At 44.4% G+C, this 25,308-nt stretch overlaps 1 protein-coding gene across 1 annotated transcript in view; it reads right to left on the reverse strand.

The window, feature by feature from the left end:
- Positions 1-361: 361 nt before the first annotated feature.
- TMEM256 (transmembrane protein 256) overlaps positions 362-25,308 on the reverse strand; it is a 118,170-nt gene continuing 93,223 nt past the window's right edge. Inside the window, exon 4 of the mRNA XM_044077019.1 lies at positions 362-1,930. Coding sequence (XP_043932954.1) covers positions 1,787-1,930 — 144 coding nt within the window. The 3' untranslated portion in view covers positions 362-1,786. The remainder of the gene's footprint in view (positions 1,931-25,308) is intronic.

Here is a 25,308-nt window from a genome sequence, read left to right on the forward strand (position 1 = left end):
GTTAAGGTATGCTTCCTGTTTGTACCCTATGTAGGATTGCTACCAGTAAGAAAAGAAAACCAAGCTATTTCAGGTTACAGACAGTTAACAAGAGAAAAGGAGCTTTGTGCCATTTCTGAAAGTTGAACAAAAAGTTACACATACACACCTTTGTATTCTGCTTGCAAAAGAAATTGTAAGGAAGCAAAATGTCAATATACAAGCCAAGAGCTAGATACATTTGACACTCAGCACTGAAATATGTTGCTAATAAAAGCCCAGCAGTGACAACATACATCTGAAGAACTACAGTGCAATGTTATGCAAATCACACAGTTCAGGGTGTAAGCCATTACGTTTTGACCATGCAAAAAACAGGTAATGCAGGATACAATCATTTTAATCAATACTCATTAGCACTTACTACAAGATAAAATCATCTTAGTTCTTATATATTCCTAAATAAAGCAGTGTAAAAACTGGGTGTAATGTTGCAAACTGAGCATCAATGTTCCATTCTGGACATTTTAACCACTTTACACAGTGAAGCCACATGCAGTCAACCTACGAATAATTCAAAGCTACAATATTAGAAACATACCACTTTCATTCATGGATGTACTTTGATAGAATGGTCCTGTTCTTTCCTGTTCACAATATGTACACTACAAGCAGTAGGTGTGTTTTAACTGGATACACTAGAGAATCTCGAAGTACTGAAATGTCGAATTTCAGTACTTGGAGACTGAATACTCAAAAGTGCAGTTATGCGAAACTGCACTATGTCGAGTGTGGAAATGTGGAATCCGCTATCGTGGTGTCGCGTTCATGATATGCGGTTTGTGGATTTATCTGTGGTTTCAGGCAAGTGGTGTTTGTGTAAGGGTATTGGCTATGGATTCTAGTGTGCTTGTGTAGTGGTGCTTTTTGTGTTTGTGTGTTTAGTGTGACCTCAGAGTTATACAAGTAGGGTGTGTGTTATGCTGTGTTTGTGTGTGTTTTGCTTGTTTTAGTGTAGTTAGGTAGGTGTGTGTGTGTTAGGTCGCGATTGTGCTATTCGCGGTTTTGGGTGTTCAGGTATGTGGGTGTTCGACTATTCAGTCTTGAAATACTGAAATTCGACATTTCAGTATTTCAAGATTGTCTAGTGAATCTGTTTTAACTACACCATGCTATATAAAGACTTAAAAGTTCCCAACCTCCATAAAAGTGAGAGGGAATACAGTCTCTAATTAGCAGACCTGCCGACTAGTATCCCCTGCAAGGTAAAACAAGTGTAAAAGCACAGTGCAAAAACACAAGACGCTGGTCACCCATGTATGCTACCTCTGGTGTTTTTAAAGGTTAGTGTTATTTGTGGAGTTTTATGCATAGTCAATGCCACAAATTTTACACTGAAGGTTTGAAACCGGTAGTAAGGCATAAACGTTCATATATAATAGGACAGAAGTAGATATTTATTCCCTCTTAGTGTACTGAAGTTACAGGTGCAGCAATAACCACACAAGGACACACAAAATCCTCACCTGTATCTTAGTGAGACCCTGCAAACTTTACTGCAATTTAAATTGTGAAGGACTTCTACAGTTATGTGCCAAGGGCATCCTTGTCAAAGCCCAAGTAGTCATAGCTTGGGCTATTTCTTTGTCATTGTACACTTTTTGCATTTAACAAATGGTGGGAGTGGTCCAGCTACAAAAAATTGGGATCTCATCTCACAGGCTACTGTATGCTACCACAATCTTGCACGTCTGATTTTGTTTGAAGATGCTCCATTCCATTTGCCATTTCAATAGCAGTGGTTGTGTCAGAGTGCCAAGGCCACCCATCCTGCAATTAGTAAAGTTCCGCCATATGGTGCTGCCTTGCTGAGTGAGGAATCACCTGTCAGAGCATGATAGTAAAAAACACCACAGAAGAGAGTCATGCCAGATGCAAGCAAACTGCCAGCCTGTCAAAAAAAAAAAAAGTGTGAAAAGACTTGGTAAAATGCACAGTTACCAATTCAACAAGACAACTTAACTAAGGAATATAGAATATTACAGATTCAAAATTGAATGACCTGTCAGCAGGTTGCCAGGGCTACTGTTATTAAACACCAATGACCTCATAAAAAAACACCTTGGATGATAATGAATCAGCTGAAGTCATCAGCTTATCAGGTAAGAGTCCACCTAATAGCAACAGTAACATCTGGAGAATGACGTGCAGCAGTCAGGCTATACTCGTACTGTGGTACGAGTGTTCCAATAACTTGGCCAGGTCGACACATGGTGACAGCAGAACTCAACTCCATTCATTCACATTCAGAGTGGTGTAAACAATGGGGAAAGGAACTAACCACACAAAACTGTGCTCCACAAGCACTACTTTCTCAGTGAACACAGAACCATCTGCTGGTTAAAATGCTGTAACACTGGGCAAAAAGGCAAGACAGTCCCTCAGATGCATGCAGGTGGGAAGTTCTTACTGTAGGAGGATAAACTATGAAATAAAAGTATAACTCTGTACGTGTGGATAGCTACTTACAGATAAAATACTTCATAAAATTATTTCAATATTACTGAGGTCTGAGAACCATTCTGTCTCTGCTAATAAAATACACTACAAAGACAAAGGGATTTCTTCTTGTCACAGCAAATCTTATTAGGTCACAACTGCATTTCAGCAAATATGGATTTAACAGGATGCCAGTTTTCACTAATAGATCATACTGGCTCTGGGAGCAGTGATGCCCTTTGCACCCACCATGTTTCATATAAACAAACTCCAAGGTTACACCATACTGAGAAGGGAAGAAAACATGGCTCCTAGTCTGGATCCCTCAAAATGCAGTTTTGACATAACAGATTTGCACAGTCATGGTGCAATGAGAAGACAAACGAAGTAAAACAATCACTTACATACTCTTTATGCAAGTCTATTCTGCAAACCCTGCCCAACAAACTCTCTCATATGACTTGTAGATCAATGTGTGTATGTCTTTTTTAAAAGCTATCCAAGGGCTTGCACAAGTATATAAATACTAAGCTTGTGCAAGTCTGACTGCCATTTTGTAGTAAGCTGTTGAGATGTAAGCATGTAATGTCTGTTAACCAGTTTAATATTTTATGATGCTGCAAGCCATCCTGATGTATTAATGCATCTAAATGAAATACCCCACCTGCTTGTAATCTATGTTAGAGAGGGACAAGCGACATGGTCTCAGAAGTGGCATGTCTAAAGGACTTGAAGTCAGAATGGAATCCAAATTCTTCAGTTCGAGAGAGAGGCATTCGGTTGAAACTGGAGTGAATCATCCTTATTGCACATATACTTCGCAAAACAACGAATTTCAGATGTTAAAACTTGCTCAGCACTATTTCTTATTCTCACAATATAAAACAAGACATACAGAATATTCTAAATGATATTTTGAATAATTTACTGACGCTGCTCTGTAAAACTCTGGTGGGGACGAATTATCAGGCGTCCCGAGCTACAGGAAGTGGATGTTATTGTGTTACGGTAAGTTCATTTACACTCTCCGAGCTTTTTTGCACTCCTGTTGGGTTTAGTTTGTGATTTTGGAGAGCTTTCCGTTTTTTTCTGGTTTGTGTTGGTTTACGGATTAGCTATGGAGAGAGAGTCCCCAAATAATGGAAAGGGATGTGACGATCTGGGCCAGTCCCGGAAGTTAATTGGACAGCTTACAGAGCTCATTGATTTACTGACGCCGCTCTGTAAAACTCTGGTGGGGATGAATTATCAGGCGTCCCGAGCTACAGGAAGTGGATGTTATTGTGTTACGGTGGATTTATAATACACTTTTTTGGGCCAGATAAGTTAATTTACACTCTCCGAGCTTTTTTGCACTCCTGTTGGGTTTAGTTTATATTTTGAATAAACCAATATGTCCAATATTGATAAAATATTCAAATTATTTCAAAACATTTTTCTGTAAAGTCCGAATTGCAAATGAATAAAAGAGGAAACAAAGTACAGTTTTGTACCTACCATAAATGTAGAGTTAGAGTGCTCATACAGCTGCAGTCATAAAGTACAGTTTTGTACCTACCATAAATGTAGATGTCCGAGAGGTATGCATCTGCAGTCCTAACAAATGGGTTGTCCTGGCCTCAGGCAGCCCTTCGGTCGGCCGGATTCCAAAGTCTGGGTCTGGCCTTGGCTGATGTCGCACTTCACCCGACGTCATAGCTGCAGTTCAGCTGGTATAAAGGCATCAGCCGACGCCATTTTCCTCAGTGTTTCTTGCCCCAGATGCCAGGGGCCCTCTAGGAAGGCTAAATTTGGATAAATGCAAATGTTTCCAAACAATAGAGAGCAAATAGAAATAAACAAGTATATACATATATACAAACAAATACACCATAATAGATTCCCCCAGCTAGCTACAAGATGGGCAAATACCCTAGGAGTACCACAGAGGGGAAGGAGGGTGGGTAATCCTGACTGCAGATGCATACCTCTCGGACATCTACATTTATGGTAGGTACAAAACTGTACTATGTCCTTCAAGGATGCATCTGCAGTCCTAACAAATGGGTAGAATACCATAGCCAAACTGGGGGAGGAGGTAATAATTACATTATGGTGTAGTTAAGATCCCTTGCAAAACAGCAGTGGCAAAACCTGCTCGGGATCTGGAGTATAAGGGTAGATTATAATGCTTGGCAAATGTATGCACGGAGCTCCAAGTAGCAGCCTCTAAAATGTCTTTGGTAGCCACTCCTCGTAAAAAGCTGTAGTAGTGGCTGTAGCCCTTGTGGAGTGAGGTCTGATGTTTTCTGGAGTTGTCTTTCCATGGTAAGAGTAACAAAATCTAATGCAATTTCCTATCCACTTTGAGATTGTCTGTTTTAAAATTGCTTTTCCTTCCATTCCTGTTGCATATGCTACCAGTAGCTGGTCAGTTTTCTATTGCTCTTGGTTCTGTCCAGGTAGTAGCGCAATTGCCTATGTACATCCAAGGTATGTAATAATCTTTCTCCCCTGTTCTGTGGGTTGGGGAAGAATGTAGGTAGGTGGATAGCTTGGTTTAGAGATACCCTGGAGACCACCTTTGGCATAAAAGTAGGATTAGTTCTCATGGACACTATCTTGATGGAAGATAAGGAAGGGCTGTACTGCCATTAATGCCTGTAATTCAGAAACCCTTCTTGCTGAAGTGATTGCAAGCAGGAAAGCAGTTTTCCATGATAAGTACTGTAATTCTGCTGTTGCTGCTGGTTCAAAAGGAGGGAGTGTCACCTTTTCCAGTACAAAGTTCAAGTCCCATGTGGGCAATGGTGGCTTCCTTGGTGGCTTTACATTTTTAATTCCTCTCAGAAACTGCCTGAGTAGAGGATGAGAGAAGACTGGAGGGTCCATGTTGTATTCTGCTGAAATAGCTGATGCATGAATCTTAATGGAAGACTAGGACAGGCCATTGTGGAAAAGTTCTGCCAAGTATTCCAGTACGTTAGCTATGTTTACCAGTGACACATCTTCTCCTTTAGATGCACTCCAAATGAGATATCTTTTCCATTTTGCTGAATAAGTTTTCCTTGTTGAGGGTCTGCGATCCTCCAAGATAATGTCTTTAACCCTTTGAGATAAATCTGGGTTATTTTGTCTTATGCAATGTTCCAGGCAGCTAGCTGCAACGTTTTCAAGTTTGGATGCAGGGTTTTGAAGTTGTTCTGTGTTAGCAGTAAGGGAACTAGGGGCAGAGGCCATATTTGTTCCCGAGACATACTCCTCAGTAATGGGTACCAATGCTGCCTCGGCCAGTCTAGAGCTATCAGGATGATCCTTGGGCGGTCTTCTTTGATCTTCAATAGCACCTTGTGCATCAAAGGTAGAGGTGGGAATGCATATGCTGTCAGGTTTTCCCAACTGAAAGATAGGGAGTCCACCTTCCAAGCCAGAGGGTGGTATGTCCTTGTGCAGAATTTTTCAATTGGTGGTTGTGTGGGGATGCGAATAAGTCTATTTCTGGTAGTCCCCATTTCCTTGTAATGGATTTGAAGATGTCTGGATGCAGCATCCATTCGTGGGCATCCGTGGTAGTTCTGCTTAGGATGTCTGCTAGTATATTTTCTTTTCCTGGTACAAATATTGCCTGGAGCTGAATGTTGAAGCTCAGGGCCACATTCCAGAGGTCCATTGCCATCCGGCATAGAGGGTATGAATGTGTGCCTCCCTGTTTGTTGATGTACCACATAACTGTGGTGTTGTCCGTCCTTATCAGCAATTGACCCTGTTGAAGAAACGGTCTGAATGTCTGAATTGCCAGTTTTACTGCCAGCATCTCCTTTTGATTTATGTGTAGGTTCAGCTGGTCTTGAGTCCATAAGCCTTGTATGCACTTGTCCAGCATGTGTGCCCCAACCGAGGTCTGAGGCGTCCGTGGTGATAGTCTGGCTTGGTTGAGGGCTGTGGAAGGGCAGTCCTTTGTTCAATTGACAGGCCTGAGCCCACCATTGGAATTCTTGCTTCAGGCATGGAATTATTGGAATTTGGGTTTCTAGGCTGTGCTTGTGCTGAGACCATAAATTCCTTAGGTACCATTGCAACTTCCTCATATGTAGTCTGGCATGTGGAATCAATATTATGCAGGATGCCATGTAACCCAGGGCTTGCAGGACCTTCCTTGCTGTTAGCTGGTTCTGCGTTGTTAATGCCATGAAATAGAGAGGAAGGTGCTTCTGCTTTTCTGCTGTGAGGGATGCCATTTGATTTGATGTGTCCAGTTCTGCACCCAAGAAAGTTATCCTCTGGGATGGTATCAGCCTTGACTTTTTTATATTGATTGTGTATCCCAGGGCTTGTAGCAGATGAATGACCTTTTCAAATCTTTTGCTAATTTTTTTTGTTGTCCGCTTGTAACAGGCAGTCGTCCAGGTAAGGGTAAATTTGAATTCCCTGAAGCCTGCAATGAGCAATTACTGATGCCAGGCATTTCGTGAATACTCTGGGCGCAGTAGATAAGCCAAAGGGCAATGCTGAGAATTGATAATGCTCTGATCCTGCAAGAAATCTGAGGTATCTTCTGCAATTTGGTCGTATGGGGACGTGCAGGTATGCCTCCTTGAGATCTAGAGTTACCAGCCAAGACTCCTTGCCCAGCATGGGAAGAAGCTGCTGTAGGGTCAGCATCTTGAATTTTGGAACAATGAGATATGTGTTCAGAGCGGACAGGTCTAGAATAGGTCTCCATTGGTTTTCTTTCCTTGGCACCAGGAAAAGTCTGGAGTAAAATCCTTGCCCTTGTTCCATAGACGGTACCTTTTCTATAGCTCTCATCCTTATTAAGTTGTCTATTTGTTCTAGAGCTTTTGTCTTTTGATTTGGAGGTAGGTTTGGCATTCCTCTCTTTCTTGGTAGAGTATGGAAGTGAAACCTGTAACCTTTGTCTATTGTCTGTAAAATCCATTTGTCTCCTGTGATGTAATGCCAGTTTACTGAAAATAAGGCTAGCTTTCCGCCTAAGGGTGCATCTAGTTGTTCCCTGGTAGGCGGTCTCAGAGCCAAGTCACTGTGATTGTCCTGTGGAAGTGGTAGTGGCTGGATCTGTGGCAGTACTTCGCTGGTTGTTAGGCTGCCACTGGCGTCCCCTGTTGGCACCTCTGGATTGGCCCCTGCCTCTTGGGCGCCTATTCCTGCCTCTCTGTGCTCTGGTGGTGTCTGGAAAGGACCAATTCTTGGAAGGCCAATTCCTACTAAACCTTGGAGGCTGGACCTGTAAGAAATCCCTGACTGTCTGGACAGATTTTGCTTTCTCTTCCACCTTCTTCAGCACCTGCTGTGCAGGTGAGCCAAACAAATTATGCTTATCCATGGGAGCATCTAGGAGCTTTGATTTTACATGGTCTGGTAAGGACTGCTCTTTTAACCATGCATGCCTTCTGATCACTGTACCCGTCATAGCTGATCTAAAGGAAGCCTCCAGTGCATCATAGCCGCATTTTAAGGAATGATTACTGACCTGCTGTATGTTATGTACCATTTCCTGAAGAGACGTTTTGTCTAATGGTTCAGGCGAGGACAGTTTTTTAGTTAACTGGTCTAACATAAATTCCTGATACTGAATCATGTGGAATTGACAGTTTAAGGCCCCAGCAGAAAGAGTAGCAGAAGTATAAACTTTTTTACCCCATCTCTCTAAGGCCCTAGATTCCCTTTCAGAGGGGAGGGGGTTTTTGGCAGAGGTAGCTGCTACAGCCTTGGGTCCCTGTGAAATAGTTTCAGGATCTGCAAAAGGAGCCTTATACAAATGATAATGTGTGTCCGGAACCCTGTAGTACCTGTCGGGCTTAGCAGGGGCTGGAGGAAGTGAATCAGGGGCAGTACAAGCATCATTAAATGCATCATCCACAACAGTAAGTACTGGAGGAATGGCTAAAGGCCTATGCTGTGGCAAATGCAAAAAGGTCCTAAGCCTTTTCCTAGAGTCTGAAAAATCCTGGCCCTGCCATTGAAATTGTTCCCTCATAGCATGCAAGGTTTCCCCAAAAGAAAATTCCTCAGGCGGAGAGGCAGAAGGAATGGAGTCTTCTGCATCAGAGTCCTCATAAGGATAATAAGGGCCTTCTGGAGGGTTTGTATTTTCTGAATCATCAGAAGAGTAATCTGAAGAAACTGGCTCAGGGGGCTCTGCTCTAGGCCTCTTCTCTGGAGGTGGGTGAGAGGCCCTGTCAGGGTGAGGTTGGGATCCCTTGATCAAAGAAATGAGATCCTCTGCTAGACTAAGCATTTGAGTACTAGAGCTAGGCCTGTGAGAGGGGGTCTTAATAGGTACAGTCTTGGTTGATTTTGCTGCTTTAGCCCCGGCAAAAGCCTTAATCGACATGGATGCAGGGGGCCTAGCAGCTCCACGTGCACGAGTGGATATATCTAAAGGGATAGTATCAGATAAATCCTGTGAACCTGTAAGCGCAGGTGGAATTTCAGTAGCAGATTCAGCCATGCTGGATGAGGCCTCGGTGGGAGGCAAGCTTTCGGCCGAAGGAAGAACCGAGGGCTCGGTTTCAGCCGAAACCGAGACACTCGCGGTTGACAACCGCGGTTTCGGCCGAAACCACGGACCGCGAGTGTCGGTCCTTTTCCTTGCGCTTTTTAACTAATTGTGAAGTCGGAGTTTCCGACGGCATGTTGTAAGCAAAAGCGGAGCCGAAAAACTCCTCAGCAAATTCCGACCGACGTCTAAGTGTCCGTCGGTTGAAAGAAGCACAGGCTAGACAGGCTGCTACGTTGTGGTCTGGGCCTAGCAGTAAGAGTGGAAATCTTTATGAGGTATTTGTTTCCCACAAGTTAAACAGTTATTCACTTTTTCTGACATCGGCTGAGGCAAGAAAGACTCTAGCGGGTACTTAGCTTTTTAGAAGTCTTCGGTAGTAGCAATCTCTGGTTCTGACCGACCGGCACTTGCGAACAGCTTCTGCTTCGGGCGCCACGCGGCAAGAAAGATTGAGGAAAATGGCGTCGGCTGATGCCTTTATACCCGCTGAACTGCAGCTATGACGTCGGGTGAAGTGCGACATCAGCCGAGGCCAGACCCAGACTTTGGAATCCGGCCGACCGAAGGGCTGCCTGAGGCCAGGACAACCCATTTGTTAGGACTGCAGATGCATCCTTGAAGGACATCAGATGGGTTATCCTGCCGTTAGGCGGGTCCTCGGTCGGCCGAATTCCAAAGTCTAGGTCCGGCGTCGGTTGTCGTCACTTCTTCCCTGACGTCAGCGCGGCAGGGGTATAAGAGAGGCAGCCGATGCCATTTTCTTCAGTTTTTCTTGCCCCAGATGTCAGGTGCCCCCAGAAGGAAGGCAAACATAATGTTATGCAAAGATACAATGTTGATAAATCAAAAACAGTAGTTGCAAGCAAATACACCATAAAAAAATACCCCAAAAAGGTTATATGAAAAGTGTTTGTCATAAGGCCTGTCCTAAGAGGGGATGGAGGGAGGGAAACCTGGACTGCAGCTGTATGAGCACTCTAACATCTACATTTATGGTAGGTACAAAACTGTACTATGTTCATCGTGCATACAGCTGCAGTCATAACAGATGGGTAGAATCCCAATACTAAGTGGAACTAGGAGGGGCTAGGATGCCCTGCAGGACTGCTGTGGCAAAGCCCGCTCTAGATTTTGAGTATAGTGGGAGGTGATGGTGCTTGGAGAAAGTGTGCACTGAACTCTCCAGGTAGCTGCTTCAAAAATGTCCTTGGTAGGGACACCCCTGAGGAAGGCTGCAGAGGTAGCTGTGGCTCTGGTGGAGTGGGATCTGATGCATGCAGGCACAGTTTTCCCATGAAATGAGTAACAAAAGCGTATGCAGTGGGCTATCAATTTTGAAATTGTCTGTTTGGAAATAGCCTTTCCTTGAGCACCTGCAGCATAGGACACAGAGTTGCTCAGATTTCCTGAATGGTTTTGTCCTGTCCAAATAGTAACAAAGTTGTCTGTGAATGTCCAAGGAATGTAGTAGGCTTTCCCCTTTGTTTTGTGGATTAGGATAAAAGAGGTAGGTAAGTGGATAGTCTGATTCAAAGCTACATTGGATACTACCTTTGGCATAAAGGTAGGGTTGGTTGGTAAGGAAACTCTGTCCTGATGGAAAATGATGAATGGTTGCACAGCCATGAGGGCCTGTAGCTCCGAAACCCTGCATGCTGAGGTGATAGCCAGAAGAAAGGCTGTTTCCATGACAAGTACTGTAACTCTGTTGAAGAAGCTGGCTCGAAGGGAGGAAGGGTCAGCTTTTCCAATACGAAGTTGAGGTCCCAAGCAGGGACTGGTGGTTTCCTTGGGGGTTTTATATTCTTTGCCCCTCTGAGGAACTGCCTTAAGAGAGGATGAGAGAATAAAGGAGGATCTGTGTTGTATTGTGCAGAAATGGCTGAAGCGTGGATCTTGATGGAGGAGAAGGAAAGTCCATTGTTTAACAGCTCAGCTAGGTACTGTAAAATTTGAGGTATATTTATTACCCAAGGATTCTGTCCCTTTTCTTGATTCCAGGCACAAAATCGTTTCCATTTGGCGGAGTAGGCCTTTCTAGTAGAAGGTCTTCTGGCCTCCAAGATGACATCCTGCACCTCCTTGGAGAGGAGAAATTGTTGGGAAATAAAGGAATTCTCCATGCAGCTAGATTTAGAGTTTTGAGATGGCTGTGAAGGGTTTTGTAGTTGTGCTGGGACAACAGAAGAGGAACTAGAGGTAGGCTCCATGGTGGGGAATGTGTCAGGCTCTTCAGGAGCGGATACCAGTGTTGTCTTGGCCAGTCTGGCGCAATGAGAATCATTTTCGGCCTCTCTGCTCTGGCTTTTAATAGAACTTTGGGCAGCAGAAGAAGAGGCGGGAAGGCATAGACTGTCAATGTTGCCCAATTGAAGGAAAGTGCGTCCACTTTCCAGGCCTGTGGATGATAGGTCCTTGAACAAAATTTTTCAACTGGCAATTTCTGTGGGTAGCAAAGAGATCTATGTCTGGCTGTCCCCATGCCTGAGTTATCTTTGTGAAAACTTGAGGATGCAACTTCCATTCGTGTGGATCTGTCATATTTCTGCTTAGGTTGTCTGCCAGTGTGTTTTCCTTCCCTGGCAGGAATTGTGCCTGTAGTTGAATTTGCAATTCCAGTGCCGTGTTCCATAGGGTCATGGCTTGCCTGCACAGGGGGTATGAATGAGTTCCCCCCTGTTTGTTTATGTATCACATCACTGTGGTGTTGTCTGTCCTTATCAATAGCTGGCCTGGATGCAGTAGGGCTTTGAAGGTCATAATAGCCTTTTGCATGGCTAGCATTTCCTTTTGGTTGATGTGAAGGTGCTTCTCTTTTCGGGTGCATTTTCCCTGAATGCACTGATCTGTCATGTGTGCTCCCCAGGCGTAGTCTGAGGCGTCTGTTCTGATGATTTGAGACCTGTGTTTCTTTGGCAAGCTTGAGCCCACCACATAAATTCCTTTTGAAGGCATGGAATGAGTGGTATAATTGCTTCCAAAGCTGTGGCTGTGTTGAGACCATAAGTTTTTTTAGGTAACATTGAAGTTTCCTCATATGCAGCTTTGCACATGGGATTAGTAGGATGCAAGATGCCATGAATCCCAGAGCCTGCAGGACTTTCCTTGCAGTTAGCCTGGTGTAAGTTGCCATTTTTCTGAAGTATTGAGACAGTTGCCCTTGCTTGTCTGGCATGAGGTAGGCCATCTGGGTTGTATCCAAGTTGGCACCCAGGAAAATTATTTGTTGAGAGGGTATTAGTTTTGATTTCTTTTTGTTGACTGTGTATCCCAGGAAGTTCAACAGTTTTATTACAAACGCCAGGTGCTGCAGTAGTATGTCCTTGCTGTCCGCTTGGATCAGGCAGTCGTCCAGATATGGGTAGATTTGTATCCCATGTATTCTGCAGAAGGCGATTACTGATACCAGGCATTTCGTAAACACTCTGGGCGCAGTAGATAAGCCAAAGGGCAATGCAGAGAATTGGTAATGGGTTGAACCTGCAAGAAATCTGAGGTATCTTCTGCAATCTTGTCTGATAGGGACATGCAGGTATGCCTCCTTGAGGTCCAATGTTAGCAGCCAAGACTCCTTGCCCAACATGGGAAGAAGCTGCTGTAATGTGAGCATCTTGAATTTTGGCACCTGTAGATATGTGTTTAGGATGGATAGGTCTAAGATAGGTCTCCAATCTTTGTCTTTCCTTGGTACCAGGAATAGTCTGGAATAAAACCCTTGACCTTGTTCTTTTGCAGGTACCTCTTGAATTGCTTTCATGTCCATGAGAGCTGAAATTTATTTTTGTGCCTCTGCCCTTTGATTTTGTGGCAGGTTTGGCATGCCTCTCATTTTTGGAAGGGTGTGAAAGTGGAACCTGTAGCCTCGGTCTATAATGTCCAGGATCCATTTGTCTTTTGTAACAATATGCCAATTTTTTGAGAATAATGTCAGTTTTCCGCCCAAAGGTGCTGCCATTAAAGCTTTGCTTGGCAGGTGTAGGGGGAAGTCATTGTGTCTGTTTTCTAAAAGACTGTGATCTATCTTCTCCACCTCTTGGGGTTGGTGCTTGCCACTGTCTGGCTCTGAAAGATCCTTGAGGTTGCCCTCTACCCCTTGGACGCCTGTATCTGCCCCTTTGAGGTCTGTCCGTGGCTGGAAAGGACCAATTTTTTGAAGGCCAGTTTCTGCTGAATCGTGGAGGCTGTACCTGCAGGAAATCTTTCACTGTTTGCATGGATTTCACTTTTTCCTCCATTTTCTTTAGCACCTCCTCAGCTTTAACACCAAACAATACATCTTTTTGAAGGGGTGCATCTAATAATTTAGCTTTGACATGATCTGGTAAGGTTTGCTCTTTGAGCCAAGCATGCCTACGTATAACAGACCCCGTAACAGCAGCTCTACATGAGGCCTCTAAAGCATCAAAACCACACTGCAAGGTATGTTTACCCACTTGCTCTGCACCATGCAAAAAATCCTGCAACTCTTAAATCTGGTTGTTCTGGTTGTGTCATCTTGCTTTTCAGCTGAGATATCAAAAACTGTTGATACTTTAACATATGGAACTGACAGTTTAATGCCCTCATGGTTAAAGTGGCCGAGGTGTACACCTTTTTCCCCCTCCTTTCTAAAGCTCTGGAATCTCTTTCTGAAGGTAATGGGTTTTTAGCAGTAGAGGCCTTAATTCCCTTGGGACCCTGTGAAATTGTTTCTGGGTCAGCAGTATGGCTTTTATATAGGAACTGGTGAGAATCAGGAACCCAGTAATACCGGTCTGGTTTAACAGGAGCTGGAGGCAAAGAATCTGGATTAAGGCTGGCTTCTGTGTACACATCATCCAATATAATCTAAAACAGGAGGGATAGCCAGAGGCCTATGCTGGGGGAGCAGAAGAAATTCCCTGAGCCTTTTCTTGTAATCTTGGCCTTCCCAGTGAAAGTGTTCCCTCAATGTATGTAGGGTTTCCCCAAAAGAGAAGTCCTCAGGGGGGGAGACCAAGGGAATAGACTCCTCTGCATCAGAGTCTTCGAATGGAGAATAGGCATAATCCTGGTCCTCAGATAGCTCTGAGGTAATAGAAGCTTGATCTGAGGAAGGGTAGTCTTCCCCTAATCTGGGCCTTTTGTCAGAGGGGGGTTGAGAACCCCTGATAAGTAATCAAATCCTCAACCATTTTAAGCATCTGTTTTTTAGGCATGGTGCCTTGAGAGGGGGTCTGAGGAATCTGTTTTTTGGTTTTCATGGCTGCTTTAGATTTAGTGAAGGCTTTAATAGAGAAGGAGGAAGGCCTGAAGACCCCTTGAGAAATGGCAGGACTGTCTAAATTCTGAGTTTTCCCGCCAGGAGTGGCGTCGGTATCTGTAGAAGGAATGGGGGCCGAGGAGCCTGCGACCTCGGGTACTGAAGACACCGGTAATGCATTGTCATCGGTACTCAGGGGCTGCGTAGGCACCTCGCTGAGTACCGGAGAACCGGTAGTCGGCCTTAACGTGGTTTCAGTAGGTGGTGCGGACCTCATATGTCGGTCCTTATCTTTGCATTTTTTGCTCAAAACTGGAGTCGGAGTATCCGACGCCATAATATAATTGAATTTTTTGCCAAAAAAGTGAAGGGTGAACTCTGCCCGACGCTTAATAGTGCGCTTGTTGAATCTAGCACAAAAATGGCAGGCCGAGACGTCGTGGTCTGGGCCTAAGCAAGGTATACAGAAGAGTGGAAATCCTTATGCGGTATTTGCTTCCCACATGAAATGCAATTATTAACTTTGTCTGACATCGGTCTGAGGCAAGAAAAGTTTCCCTAACGGGGTACTTAGCTTTCAAGAAGACTTCGGCTGAAATACTTTCGTAAATCTCAGGAGCTGGTCGACCGGCACTTACTAACTTCTTCTGCTTCGGGCACCGCACGGCAAGAAAGACTAAAGAAAATGGCGTCGGCTGCCTCTTTTATACCCCTGCCACACTGACGTCAGGGAAGAACTGAAGACAACCGACGCCGGACCTAGACTTTGGAATTCGGCCGACCGAGGACCCACCTGACGGCAGGATAACCCAACTGTTATGACTGCAGCTGTATGCACGATGAACATCTGCATTTTTACTAAGCACATACTTTATCCGAGTTATCAGAATTGTATGAATTGTTTGCATGTTTGTGCAGTATTACAGTAAAGATATTTCACAGAATACAGCTATTTCAGAGAATAATTCATAAAGTACAGTATTTTGAAGTGTGTATTGTGCATTTGAATGTTATTACAAGCTCACAGAACAGTTCATACAAAATTACAAGGGCCATATTTTCAGTGTGTTTGTGCACACTTTGTGGACATGGCAGATGGATTTTGAAAACCCAGTGCACTTATGTTTGAAAATAATATTGTCAAGAACTGCAGGGTGTTTGAGCAAGAGCACGACATTTTCATACAGGCTGCATTTTCTGTTAAACATGACCACACAAAGCCATTTATTCTGTTTAATTTAGCTGGGTCAGAAGCCATAGAAAGGGGCGCAGTAGATAAGCCAAAGGGCAGTGCAGAGAACTCATAGTGCGTGCAGCTTTGAAGTGTAGGTATCTTCTGCAAGATTCCCTGATTGGGATGTGCAGGCATGCTTCTTTTAAATCTAGTGTTGCCAACCAGGCATCTTTACCTAGCATAGGAAGTAATTGGTGAAGAGTCAGCATCTTGAATTTTGGAATCTCCAAAAAGGTGTTTAGAGTAGACAGGTCCAGGATAGGACGCCATGAATCGTCTTTCCTGGGTACCAGAAAAAGTCTCTAGTACAAACCTTGTCCCTTTTCCTCTTCTGGTACCAGATGAATAGCCCCCATGCTTAAAAGTACTTGTTTTTGTGCCTCTGCTCACCGATTTGGGGGTAGGTCCAGTCATACATTTGGTGTCGGCAATGTGTAGAAGTGAAATCTGTATACCTGGGACACTATATTTAAAACCCATTTGTCCTGGGTAATGAGTTCCCAATTCTTTGCATGAAGAGAAATCTTTCCCCACAAAGAGACAGTCAGATGATAAGTGCTTGGAAATTTTAAAAGGAAGTCACCGAGACAGTTTACCATAGGGGGAGTCTTATTATTCCCAGACTTGGAAGTGGAGGCCCCCCCCACTGCTTAGTTCTGCGAGTCCCCTGGGACTAAAACCAGGGGGTTTTGCTGTGTCTGGGTTTGGCTTGAGAAGACCTGTAAGGGGCTGGAAAGGACCATTTTTAGAGGGCCAGTGCCTACTAAATCTAGGATGCTGAACTTGTAAAAAATATTTAACAGTTTGCATAGATTTAGCTTTATCTTCCATCTTTTTAAGGACTTCCGCAGCCTTGTTGCCAAACAGACTGTCCTGATTTAAAGGAGCATCCAACAATTTAGCTTTAACATGATCAGGCAAAGATTGCTCCTTAAGCCAAGCATGCCTTCTGAGCACAGACCCAGTAACAGCAGCCCTACAAGAGGCCTCTAATGAATCAAAACCACATTGCAAAGTATCTTTTTCAACTTGTTTGACAGAATGCATTAAATCTTGTAATTCTTTATTTTCCACACAGTCAGGAATCAACATCATTTTCTGTTTAAGCAGTCCAATAACACGTTGCTGATATTTTAGCATATGAAACTGGCAGTTTAAAGCCCTAATGGCCAAGGCTGCAGAAGTGTAAACCTTCTTACCCAATCTATCCAGTGCCCTGGAGTGTGAAGGGGTAGGATTTTTAGCAGTAGAAGCCTTAGTCTTTGGGCCCCTGTGAAATAAATACTCTATGGATCTGCAACAGGATTTTTGAAAAGGAACTTGTGGGACTCGGGGACCCTGTAGTATCAGTCAGGTTTTTTGGGAGCAGGAGGCAGGGTATCAGGTGCCAAACTAGATTCCGGGAAAGCATCATCAATAATGTCCAGTACAGGAGAAATAGCTAAAGGCCTATGCTGAGGTAGGAGAAGGAAATCCCTAAGCCTCTTTTGAATCAGAGAAATCCTGGCTTTCCCAGTGGAAATGCTCCCTTAGAGAATGTAAGGTTTCCCCAAAATTAAAATCCTCAGGAGGGGAAGCAGAGGGAATAGAGTCCTCATAAGTATGTAAGGACAAATCTAGGTCATCAGAAGAGTCAGAAAAAACAGAATCCTGATCAGAAGATTCATAATCAACCTCAGTCATAGGCCTATTAGAAGGGGGGGGGGTTGGCTACCCCCAATTAGACTGATTAGATCTTCAGCCATTTTTATTTGTTCTTTAGGCATAGAGGCCTAAGCATGTGGCCTGAGAGTCGTTTTTTTAGACTTTGATCGAGATTTAGGCCTAAATATGAAAGTCCATAGGCCATTTTTATTTGTTCTTTAGGCATAGAGGCCTGAGCATGTGGCCTGAGAGTCGTTTTTTTAGACTTTGATCGAGATTTAGGCCTAAATATGAAAGTCCATAGGCCTGAATACACCATCAGACGCTGGTGCCTGTACAGCGGCTCCGGACCCATCCAAGGTAGAGACATCGGCGGGTTCCATAGTTGAAGCATCTTGCAGCATACCGGACTCTGAATGCAGCTCAGTAGAGGCCTGTGACTCAGAAGTAGCGGGTATCAGGGCCTGCAAAAGCGCCTCAGTACCGGCGAACTGGCGACTGACTTAGGAGAAGCGTCATCAGCAGTTTTTGACCTCGGCGGCCTGTCTCTGTCTTTATCTTTGCATTTTTTCGGAATCCTGGTAGTTGGATGGCTAACCGATGACATTTCTGGATAATTAAACCGAAAACCGAAATATTTAGAGGCAAAAATATACCGACGATGGATAGTGCACTGATTAAGTAAAGCACAAAACCGACAGCAAGGTATGTCGTGGTCAGGGCCTAGGCAAGGAATACAGTATGACTGAAAATCTTTGAGGTATTTGCTTTCCACAAGTAATGCAATTATTAACCTTTACTGACATCGGTAAGGAGCAAGAAAAAGTTTCCCCAACAGGGTACTTAGCTGTAGTTGAAGACTTCGGTTCTGAAACTCGAAAACTAAATTTTCAGGAGTCGGCCGACCGGCACTTGTGAACTGCTTCTGCTTCGTGCATCGCACGGCAAGGAAGACTGATGTAATGGTGTCGGTTGCATGTTTTACACCCCTGACGACCTGATGTCATGGAAGAAGGGACAGCAACCCACACAGGACCCAAGACTTTGTTAATCAGGCCGACTGAGGGCAACCTGCAAGCAGATTACCCAAATGTAATGACTGCAACAGTGAAACATGAAGAACATCTGCTAGTCTACCAACTCTCAGATACTATGATGTTCACAAACCAGTTACTCTTATGTGATGCTTTGAAATTTGGTCTAGGTGCAGTCATTCTACAAGAGAGAGTCAACCTGTTGCCCATGCATTGAGAACTGTTACCCAAACTCAAATGCAGTACGCTCAGATCGAGAAAGAGCTTCCAGCAATTGTGTTTGCATATCCATGATTAAAGTTATGGTAGACCTATCCAGATTCAACCACCTCTAGTCACTATCTTGAAAAAGCCTATGCATTCAGCTCCAGCCAGACTATAACGTATGATGCTGAGATTACAAAAGTATAATTTCAATTATGTCTACAAGAAAGGCAAACTTCCCTATCTTGCTGATGCATTATCCAGATAGTCCAGAAACACCACTGAACAGCATGTGAATGAATTTTGAAGTCATGGAAGTGAGAAATTTTTCTTCCACACGTTTCGATGAGTTGGGAGATCACACAGCCACAGATCCAGTTTTACAAAGGCTCAACCATCAATCAAGGATGGACATCAAAGCAATCTGGTTTACCTCAAAGTGCATCCTTCTATTCAGAGATGAGATTTTGTCTGACAACAGTATCATTATGAAAGGTCCAAAAGTAAATGTTCCAAAGCCCTTGCAACAAGAGTACATTACTATCTTGCATAGTGGTCACCCAGGAACAGACTCTACCAAAAGAAGGGCGAGATGCCTAGTATTCTGGCCTTCTATGTCACAAGACATGGAGACAGCATTTTCTTCTTGTTTCATGTGTAATCGTACAAAGCCACATTAGCAGAAGGAACCACTTCAACTAAACCAGATTCCTGAACTACTGGGTCGACAGTAGCTAGAGACATCTTTGAGTGGAATGGTCAACATTATTTGGTGTTGTCATTCTAATTGGATCAAGACCGACCTACTTCCTAACATAGCATCCAGTACTGTCATTACTAAGATGAAGCATCATTTTGCAGTACATGGCTCATAGGTTGGCACTAGGCTATCGTCCCTAGGGCCTATATAAGCCTAGCCATAACAATTCCCTGGATATTTCTTCCCAAAATAATTTACTTCCCTGAACCCCTGTCTAGCAGGGCTACTGATGTGATCCCCGGGGTGAATTTCCCATCTCCCATCCAATCATCAAAGTTCCTTGAGCGCCAAGGAGGCGCTCTGCTCAACATGTATGGGCAGTCTATTCCAGAGTATGGGGAGTCTCTGGGTCAGGAACCTAGCCCTCCAGCATGTTTTGTTCATTGTGATGACAAGGTTTAGATCCCTGAAGCGTGTGGCTCTGAGGGATTGGGATTTCTTTAAGTGGAGCATGTCCAACAGCTCTGGGTCTGACATGGCCTTGTATGTTAAGCAGAGATCGCCTCTGAGTAGACTATATGCCACAGAGTATAGCTGGAGTTTTTTTTTAGACGGTCAGTATACGGCATCTGCTTTATTAGGCCTGTGATTCTTTTAGTGAGGTATTTCTGTGGCCTTTCCAGCTGTTGCAGATGTCTTGTGAGGTACATACCAAACAGGGCGTTGTATTCTATAATGGGTCTAATGAGGGATGAGCACAGTGGGACGATGACCTCCTTTTTTCTTGATGAAAAGCCCTTAGTGATGAGGTGTGCCACACAGAAGGATTTCCTGACTGTTGTGGCGATGTGGTTATCGAAGGTGAGACCACTGTCCACCTGTATCCCTAAGTCTCTCATCACACTTTCGGTGTTTAGTGTACTGCCACCTATGTGGTAATTCATGGGTATATGGTTTTTCCCAAAGGGGATAACTATACATTTCTTGGCATTAAGCTTGAGCCCATGGCTCTGGCACCAAGCATTTGTTTCTGTAAGGCCCTTTTGTAGAATATCCACATCATTTGGGGATTCAGTAATGGCTCCCAGTTTGCAGTCATCTGTGAACTTTGTTAGCCAGAGTCCCTTTTGTTGGCCTGTACTTCAGAGAAGTAGATGCCAAACAAGAGCCGTCCCAGTACTGAACCTTGAGGCACTCCACTTGTCTGCAGCTAGATTTGGAGTCGGCTAATTTTACAGTCTGGGTTCTGTTAGTAAGCCAGTTGGCAACCCATCAAGTGACATATGGATTTATGCCTAGCTTAGTAAGTTTATCTAGGATTCCAGAGTGGGGGATGGCCATGGCAAGGTCCAGATAGGCTGTGTGGACTGCCTTACCCTCGTCCACAGCTCTGGAGATGGATTCGAAGAAGCAAATCAGGTAAATCAGGTTCAGGAGACAAGATCGGCCCTTCACGAACCCAAACTAGGTGGGGTCCAGTGTTCGAATGTTGCCAATGTCCTTGTTTATAAGTTCCATGATAATGCGTTCCATGCCCTTGCAGATCAGACTCGTCAGACTGATGGGACGGTAGTTCCTGGGATCCAAGATGGATCCCGCCTTGTGGAGTGGGGTATCTGTAGCTGTGCGCCACTCAGTGGGCACAAAATCTGAGGTGAGGCTATGATTAAACACAACACTTAGGTGAGGTGCCAGTTAATTTTGTAGTTCATGTAGTACACAGCCCGGGATGTCATCTGGTCCCATGGATGCTGTATTCTTAGCTTTGGAGAGTGCGGTTTCTACTTGTGTGGCCATGATTACCGGAATTTGACAATCTTTTGGTATTGAGATGGGCCCTTTAGGGAGTGAGAGGGGCGTGAAGTTTGCACTAAATCAATCTGCCAGGATATTGGCAATATCCTTGGGATCAGTATATTTAATGCCATTCTGTTGTAGCTCAGAGCATATCTGAGCACTGCCATTTAGATTCTTGACATAACTATAGAATGCCTTGTGGTTGTCTTTGGAATTTTTGGCAATTTTATTATGTAACTAGCTTTGGAGGATTTTATGAGGGATCTCAGCTTCTTACTGAGGCTGGTAAGGGAGTTTTTTGCATCTTGGGATTTTCCTCTTTTCTGCAATAGTTTCTTTCTTCTGTTGTATAGTTTATTTATGGCAGGGGGACCACCAGATTGGCTTCCTTTTGAGTGTAATGGTTCTATTTGGGATGGCATGATTCATGCACGAGTGGATGTGCTCGTACAGTGCCTTAATGTAGGATTCAGTCGAACTTTCAGCTCCCATCTGCATGGGTGTCATGAAGTTTGCTTATGGTCAGACCTGATCAATGAGGGGGTGACCACTGGTATGGAGCATCTATTTCCCATGTTGGTAATGACTGGGTCTAGGATATTGGAGCCCCTGGTGGGACAATGGATTAGTTGACCCAGGGCGTTGGAATTTATGAATTCCAAGAACCGTTGGGAAAAGGTGTTGGTACCCGAGTAGTTTTCCCAGTTAATGCCAGGGTAGTTGAAAATCACCCAGTATTAGGGTGTTTGGTTGTATCTTAGTATTGTCCAGTATGTTTAGAAAAGTGTAGTGAGAATCATGGGGCATGGTGGGGGATCTGTAGCAGGCTACAATTTGGATTGCAGTCTTACCTAGTGTTAGTTGCACCTGGAGAATTTCAGATGCATTGCGTTGGGCAGCTAACCTGGAGGTGTGAATATCCTTGGTGAATATGGACAGTCCTCCACCTTTAGTGTTTTGGTCTATGTTTGGTAGTCTGCATAAAGTTATTTCTGACAATGGCACGCAGTTTACAAGCCAACAGTTCAAAAGATTTGCCGAAAATGGGACTTTCATTTCACGAGTAGCACTGAGTACCCACAGTTAAATGGTTTGGCAGAATGTGCAGTACAAAGTGCACAATAGTTACTAGAGAAGTCAAAACGAGATAATAGGGATGTTTTCCTGTATCTCTTGAATCTCAGAAATGTTCGTGATAAACATCGTGGTTCACCTGCTCACAAAGACAAACTAGAACCACATTACCAATCAGTAGGTCAATTGTTGGCTCAACAGTTGGTTCCATGCGTCAAAAACAGGTCAGTAAAAGCCAGTCTGTTGAAGAAACTCCTAATGCAGAAATCCTACTACGATAAAACCAGCCAACCACTCGATCCATTATGAGAAGGAGAGGTGGTAAGGATGCAAACATCCAGAGGTTATGACTGGATTGGAGTCGTGAAGAATATTTACCCAGAGCAGAGATCATACATTATGGAACAACAAGGAAAGCACAGTTGTGTACACTTACCATAAATGTAGATGTTAAGAGTGTATTCAATGTTGCAGTCATCACACTTGGGTTATCTGCCTGCAGGTAGCCCTCAGTTGGCCCGAATACCAGTGTCTTGGGATTTCTGCGTTCGATGCTGTCGCTTCTTCCATGACGTCAGGTCATCAGGGGTAGAAAACATGCAGCAGACGTCATTACATCAGTTTTTCTTGCCCCATATGTCAGGAGCCTCCAAAATAGAAAGCAATTACATGCTGTGGAACACCTGTAGTAGAAAGTAAATACCACAGCCATAAACATGGCCAAAAAGAGTAAAGGTAGATAGCATAAAGTCAGGAGGTTGGAGGGAGGGTAACCAGGACTGCAACAGTGAATACACTCGAACATCTATATTTATGGTAAGTGTACACAACTGTACTATGTTCTTCATGTTTCACTGTTGCATTCATCACACTTGGGTTGATTCCCAAAGCCGAGGAAGGGTGGAGGCAGTCAATAAGTATTAGGGCTGGCTTGCAGGCCTTGCAAGACTGCTGTGGCAAATCCAGCTCTGGATTTAGAAAAGACAGGTAAGTGGTAATGCTCGGTGAAGGTGTGTTCAGAACTCCAGGTTGCAGCTTCCAGGATGTCCCTGGTAGGGACTCTCCTGAGAAATGCTGTAGAGGTTGAGGTAGCCCTACTGGAATGAGTTTGATCCCTTGTGGGATAGGTTTTCCATGGTGTTTGTAGCAGAAATGGATGCAGTTTGCTATCCATTTGGAAATGGTTTGCTTTCAAATGGCCTTGCCCTCTGCCCCTGTAGCAAAGCTAACTAGTAACTGGTCAGTTTTTCTGAAAAGCTTAGTCCTTTCAAGGTAGGATCTGAGCTGTCTGTGCACATCCAAGAAGTGCAAAATCCTTTCCCCTTTATTCTGAGGGTAGGGAAACAGGTTGGTAAATGGATGGATTGGTTTAAAGCCACACTGGATACCACCCTGGGCAAAAATGATGAGTCAGTCCTGAGGGAAACCCTGTCCGCATGGAAAATAATGCCTGTAACTCAGACACTCTTCTTGCTGAAGCGATGGCTAGAAGTAAGGCTATTTTCCAAGAGAGGAAGTTTAACTCTGCTGTAGCAGCAGGCTCAAAAGGGGAAGCGCGAGTTAAGGTCCCAGGCAGGAGTGGGAGCTCTCCTCGGGGGAGTCTTAAATTGTTAGCTTCTCTCAGGAACTGTTTGATCAGAGGGTGAGAGAAGAGAGGTGGCTCAGTATTGTAATGAGCGGAGATGGCAGAGGCATGAATCTTAATTGATGAGAAGGATGCCTTTGTGGAGTAGCTCTGCTAGGTAATCTAGGATTTGAGGTAAGGTGGGCATGGTTGTGACCTTTCCTTGAGACTGGTTCCAGGAACACTATCTTTTCCACTTTTCTGAATAGGATTTCCTAGTACTAGGCCCTCCTGGCCTCAAGGATGACATCCAGCACCAGTTTGCTGAGGGTTGCTGGTGGTGTATTCACGGAATAAGCCAGGCTGCAAGGTTGAGGGTTTGCAGCTGAGGATGCAAAATCTGTCCCTCCTGCTGGGACAGCAGAGAGGGGATCTGATGTTGGTGCCAGGGTGGCACTGCTGTCAGACTGCGCAGGAGTGAGTACCAGTGCTGGTGTGGCCAGTCTGGTGCAATAAGGATGGTCCTTGGCCTGTCCTGTTTGATCTTAAGTAGCACTTTTGATAAGAGGGGCAGAGGGGGAAAGGCATAGATTGAGTTTTTTTCCCCATGTAAAGGATAGGGCATTCACCTTCCATGCTTGGCTGTGGGCATTTCTGGTGCAAAATTTGCTCAATTGATTGTTTTGGGGGGGAAGCAAAGAGGTCCACCTCTGGTGTCCCCCACCTGTGGTTTAGAAGTTTGAATGAGTTTGGTTCCAGTTTCCATTTGTGTGGGTCCCGTACATTTCTGCTTAAATCATCTGCCAGTGATAAGGTATTTGAAAGCTGTCACTACATTCTGTACAGCTAACATTTCTTTTTGACTGATATGCAGGCAGGTGAATTTGTCCTGGGCTCCATTTACCAACCACGTGAGCCCCCAATGCATGATGCGTCTGTTGTCAGGGTTTGGGCGGCGAGGGATTGAGTGAAAGGGAGTCCCTTGTTGTGGTTGCAAGCCTCTGCCACCAAAGGAGCTCTATCCTTAGACAAGGAATGATCGGAATCGGTGTTTCCAGGTCCTGAGAATGTTGACACCAGAGACTTTTTAAGTACCACTGAAGTTTCCTCATATGCAGTCTTGCATACAGAATTAGTCGAATGCATGAGGCCATGAACCCTGGGGCTTGCAGTATTTTTCTTGCAGAATTTTGGTGGCCAGTAGTTTGAAATCATTTGGCAAATAAACCTGCTTTTCTGGAGTGAGGAATGCCATCTGGGAAGGTGTGTTCAAGCTTGCTCCCAGGAATACAATCTTTTGGCTGGATACCAGATGTGATTTCTTTTCGTTGATGGTATACCCCAGAGAAGTAAGGAGTCTCTTTACAAACGTCAGGCGCTGAAATAGCAATTCCTGACTGTCCACCTGAATCAGGCAATCATCCAAGTATGGGTAAATTTGAATATTTCTCTGCCTGCAGTATGCAATGGCTGGAGCCAGGCACTTACCCTGGGCATAGAGCCTGCCCTAAAACGTACATATTTCCTGCAAGATTCCCTTATGGGGATGTGCAGATAAGCTTCTTTCAAGTCTAGGATGACCAGCCAGGAGTCCTTAGCTAGCATAGGAAGCAGCTGCTGGAGTGTAAGCATTTTGAATTTTGGTACCACCAGGAAGGTGTCGAGAATGGACAGATCCAGGATATGGCGCCAACAGTTCTCTTTTCTGGGCACTAGGAACAGTCTGGAGTAGAAACCCTGTCCCCTTTGCTCTACGGGAACAGGTTGAACAGCTCTGATACTGAGAAGAGAAAGTACTTGCTTTTGAGTCTCTGCCCACTGGTTTGGAGGAAGGTCTGGCAACGCACTTGGGGTTG

This window comes from Protopterus annectens, chromosome 7.part0 (genome assembly GCF_019279795.1).
Source record: "Protopterus annectens isolate FY-2018-M chromosome 7.part0, PAN1.0, whole genome shotgun sequence".
NCBI classification, from domain to species: domain Eukaryota; kingdom Metazoa; phylum Chordata; order Ceratodontiformes; family Protopteridae; genus Protopterus; species Protopterus annectens.